The sequence below is a fragment of the Pecten maximus genome, chromosome 9, assembly GCF_902652985.1.
Source record: "Pecten maximus chromosome 9, xPecMax1.1, whole genome shotgun sequence".
Taxonomy (NCBI): domain Eukaryota; kingdom Metazoa; phylum Mollusca; class Bivalvia; order Pectinida; family Pectinidae; genus Pecten; species Pecten maximus.
The window spans coordinates 4,802,362-4,806,868 of record NC_047023.1 but is presented as its reverse complement, the minus strand read 5'-3'; the positions used below and the strand labels follow the sequence as shown (position 1 = coordinate 4,806,868).

General features: G+C 37.1%; 1 protein-coding gene across 1 annotated transcript; it reads right to left on the bottom strand.

The window, feature by feature from the left end:
- Nucleotides 1–225: 225 nt before the first annotated feature.
- Nucleotides 226–2,889, bottom strand: LOC117334835. Its single transcript, XM_033894653.1, has 2 exons — nucleotides 2,835–2,889; nucleotides 226–1,031 (listed from the first exon to the last, which is right to left on the bottom strand). The coding sequence occupies exons 1-2, from the start codon at nucleotides 2,887–2,889 to the stop codon at nucleotides 226–228; spliced, it is 861 nt and encodes a 286-aa protein (XP_033750544.1).
- Between the last annotated feature and the right edge of the window lie 1,618 nt (nucleotides 2,890–4,507).

The window sequence follows — 4,507 nt, the reverse complement described above, 5'->3', positions numbered from 1 at the left end:
GTTTCTGTGTGTGATGTCACTAGTTGTCATATCTAACAACACGCCATTGTTTCTGTGTTTGATGTCCGTAGTTGTCACATCTTACAAGTTGCCATTGTTTTTGTATTTGATGCCGCTAGTTGTGACATCTTACAACCCGCCATTGTTTCTGTATTTGATGTCCGTAGTTGTCACATCTAACAACACACCATTGTTTCTGTGTATGATGTCCCTAGTTGTCATAACTTACAACACACCATTGTTTCTGTGTTTGATGTCACTAGTTGTCACATCTAACAACCCGCCATTGTTTCCGTGTATGATGTCACTAGTTGTAACATCTAACAACACGCCATTGTTTCTATGTTTGATGTCACTAGTTGTAACATCTAACAACACGCCATTGTTTCCGTGTATGATGTCACTAGTTGTAACATCTAACAACACGCCATTGTTTCTATGTTTGATGTCACTAGTTGTAACATCTAACAACACGCCATTGTTTCTATGTTTGATGTCCCTAGTTGTCACATCTAACACGCCATTGTTTCTATGTTTGATGTCACTAGTTGTAACATCTAACAACACGCCATTGTTTCTATGTTTGATGTCACTAGTTGTAACATCTAACAACACGCCATTGTTTCCGTGTATGATGTCACTAGTTGTAACATCTAACAACACGCCATTGTTTCTATGTTTGATGTCACTAGTTGTAACATCTAACAACACGCCATTGTTTCTATGTTTGATGTCCCTAGTTGTCACATCTAACACGCCATTGTTTCTATGTTTGATGTCCCTAGTTGTCACATCTAACACGCCATTGTTTCTATGTTTGATGTCCCTAGTTGTCACATCTAACACGCCATTGTTTCTATGTTTGATGTCCCTAGTTGTCACATCTAACACGCCATTGTTTCTGTGTGTGATGTCCCTAGTTGTCACATCTAACACGCCATTGTTTCTGTGTGTGATGTACCATACTCCACACGTATAATGGGATTCTATAGAACACAGACTGAGATATGCTGAGCCTTTGTCCACTTCATCTGATCCACAAACTTATATCTATGTCTGATGAAGCCATACCGCCGTAGGCATTACTGCTCACGTGTTGGACATGATATCCGGCATCAATACATCCTGTGTACCAAAGGCCATTTCGATCACGATAGAGAGAAGCAGACGAGTTAGATACGGTCAGAGTAAAGCTCATTTTATTTAGTTTTATTTCAGTGTAGTATACTTTACTTTAGAGATTTCACCACCATTTTGAAAATATGTACAAGTGTTCCAGGAATATTAGCCGGATATTAATTATTGACTTATTGGTTTTTCACATACCGCTTTTTACTTATTAAGTAGAATGCTATTCATCATATCTAGGTTCAAGTAACGTACTCATTTATACATAAACAATGATAATATATAAAATAACTTTTAAATGTCTTTACACCGTGACATCTAGTCCAATCTTCCTACATTTCATGGAATACATATGTGGTGTTTATATTTCTATGGAGTCTGGTGCTGGTTGTATATTCTGATTCTGCTATTCGATATGTGACCGACAGTTTGGCACCTACATATATTGATTTACTTGCATAATACAACTCATTACTTTGAATTGGTATGCCCTTCGTTCTGAAATGAAATCGGACATGGTACATTTTTATTCGATTGGATTAAAGCAATATTTTCAAGTTTTTGTTCAGGATATATATTTTCTATAAGCAAAATTATCTTGAATGAATTTCGTTTTCTTTGTATTATTGATAACTATTACCCCCGTAACTCATCATTGCCGGCAAAAGTGGATAACACTCTGATCAAATGGGAGAACCAATGTTCAGGCAACAATATGGCTGGAGTGTTTGCTTCATTTTCATTGGCCAATTTCCTTTTTTCCACAGAAGGACCTATCAGTCACTATACATGTTCGTGCTAAACATAGCACGACTTGGAAATTCTCCAGGCATTGCGGACCTGTTCGTGATATTTTAGCACGAACAGGTCGGCAATCTTTGCCTCCAATCCCGCATCATGTTACTTTGAACAACAGCCAATCAGAATGCTGGAAATAAACGATTGTTCGGCATCACCTTTTTAAAGCATGGCAGACGAGATACCCCAAACAACGTTTAGCTATATAAACGCAGAGGAATTATATTTTGAAAAAAAGACTTGTTGAACACCCGAAAAAATACGTTATTGATAGGTGCAACAAAAGTATTCCTGCAATATTCAAGTTCTAAAGGTCGGGCTGCATGCCGACTTTGAAAACTTTAGTCAACATGATTTGGACAGGAGCGTTGGCATTTTTTTTTATTCATTTGATTGGTTTTAGTTGGCCATTTTACAAAACAGATACCGGGTATTGTCTTTTGTGTTCTGTACACGAGACTATACGGACCTGGTCAAGAGTTTTGTCCACCTCGGCCTGCGACCTCGATGAACAAACTCTTGACAAGGTTCGTACAGTCTCGTGTACACCTCCACAAAAGTCAATAATTGTATAAAGTAGGAAAGGTCTGTATTGTATATTGACCGAATTTGATAGATATAAACGCGTCCCCAAATTAGCCAGATGACTACACAGATAAGTATCATTGGCAAGAGATAAAGATATTAAAGTCGATATACAAATGAAATTGAAGAAAACAGACACTAATCGGCCGTAGGGCTATATGACGCTAAAGGAAAAGACGTCAGATGGTATATTTTGGGTTGATATGGCAGATTGGTATCTTAGACCTTAACAGCAATTAGTAAAAACACAGAAACCGGACTCATCGCCGAGCCTTTCCTATAGGAACAGCTTATATTTCGATCGATAGACTTTGCCATCATACCGACAGCACTGCTATCCACATCTGTTGATACATACCTGGTTTGGTCTCTGGACATTACGTTATATGGTGATCCAGATCGCCACTGGATAACAGTGTTCTTTTTAGTGCAACCTCTTTGAGAACAACGCTTACCCGTAACAAACACCTGCTTGTTGAGCTTTGAACAAGGTAAGTTCTGATCTATTCATTATTAATTTGATGCAGTATTGGAATATTTTGCTACTTTTTAAAGTATTTGTTACATGCGTCCTTTCAAAGGAGTTACTAATGCACCGGATATGTACGGCACTTCAGGGGGTTGTATGCAATATATTTACATTTGCATATCTGCGTTATATGAGCTTTGTTGTAATATGAGGTATCCCGATGGCTTCTGTTACGAATATATTATGCCCTGTAAACCACCACTCTCCGTGCTATGCAATTTTGTTTCAGACTTCAAAAGAACCTATGGCTAAACTTGATGGAGTGATAGCATGTCGTTGTCATTTCGTTAACGATCCGTAAACACAAACAGCTATTTTAACAATTCCAGTTAATTAGGTGAATGCAAGCTTGCTTTTAATGAATGAGAGAGCGATGTTTCTTAATTAGCATGTCGCTGAAAACGACAAGTCTGCCTTCCCATAAATCGTTAGAGAACTTTAAAACATTGTATCTGTATGCGAAGATTAAGCAGACCCACAAGTGGAAATTGGTGTTGACTGCCCTGGGGGTCCGGAACTAGGGCATCTACCTAGGAAAGCATAATGTTTATTATTTTGTTCACTACTGTACCTCCCTCAAACGTTGGCAGAATCGGTCAAAACATCTACGTACAACTCTACCAGATACACGTGTAATACAGTATTGTGTATTTGTACAATAGCATTTTACGATTTCTTTGAAAATATTTCAACCTTTGAACATTCTTGAATTGTTTGAAAATCTAAGTTTCTATTAACATCTTAAACACTAACTAGCGGGATTTGAACCTCGAATTATGACAAAAGACCGAGTTCAGGATATTAGTTTTGATTTATAAAAAAAAACCATTGGATTTATAGCACAAATTTCCAACGCGTAACACGTTAATACAGATGACTGTTTGGTATTTTCAGTCTCATCTATAATCTTGTTTAATAATAAAAACTCATTGACAAATTAGTTTAGAAAAAGACAATGCAGACTGTCACACCATCATAAATTAGGTTTCAAAACCATTCTGTTATTTAATCTCCTGACCAGAATTCACCAGAAAACTTGTTTAGGAAATAGCATTGTTATAGAGCTTCATGAAGTGCACCAAGTTGGTAGATTTTTGTAATCAGTGTGTTTATATTTAACCGCAATTGATGTGATAAAACGTCATTAACTGGCAATGGATATTTGGTTTCCTATTTCACTTCTTAATTTCCCTTGCTAAATTTAGTCCATTTTTTAAAAGTCAATCTCATTAATGTTTTCTTATTTTTTTCTTTCTTTCGAATTTGCACTCCGATTTCGTTTTAACTGAGTCAGGCGAGCTATGGGGGATGTGATTGAAGTCGAGAGGGACTACGTGGATACAAAAAATGATAAGCGTAGGGTGTATGCCAGTGGTTGAGTTGTAAATTCGCCACTCACCTAATATATTTGCCTCGCCATGGCACTTCAGACATCTACCTGATTCAGTTTTTTTTTAGATATACTTT

What these genes read in the sequence shown, in the direction of transcription:
- LOC117334835 (XM_033894653.1), bottom strand. Translation starts at nt 2,889, where the DNA reads ATGTCCAGAGACCAAACCAGGTATGTATCAACAGATGTGGATAGCAGT. An exon ending in TGTGGATAGCAGTGCTGTCG is followed by an intron (nt 1,032 to 2,834) that starts GTATGATGGCAA and finishes TTTGTGGATCAG; the next exon opens with ATGAAGTGGACAAAGGCTCA.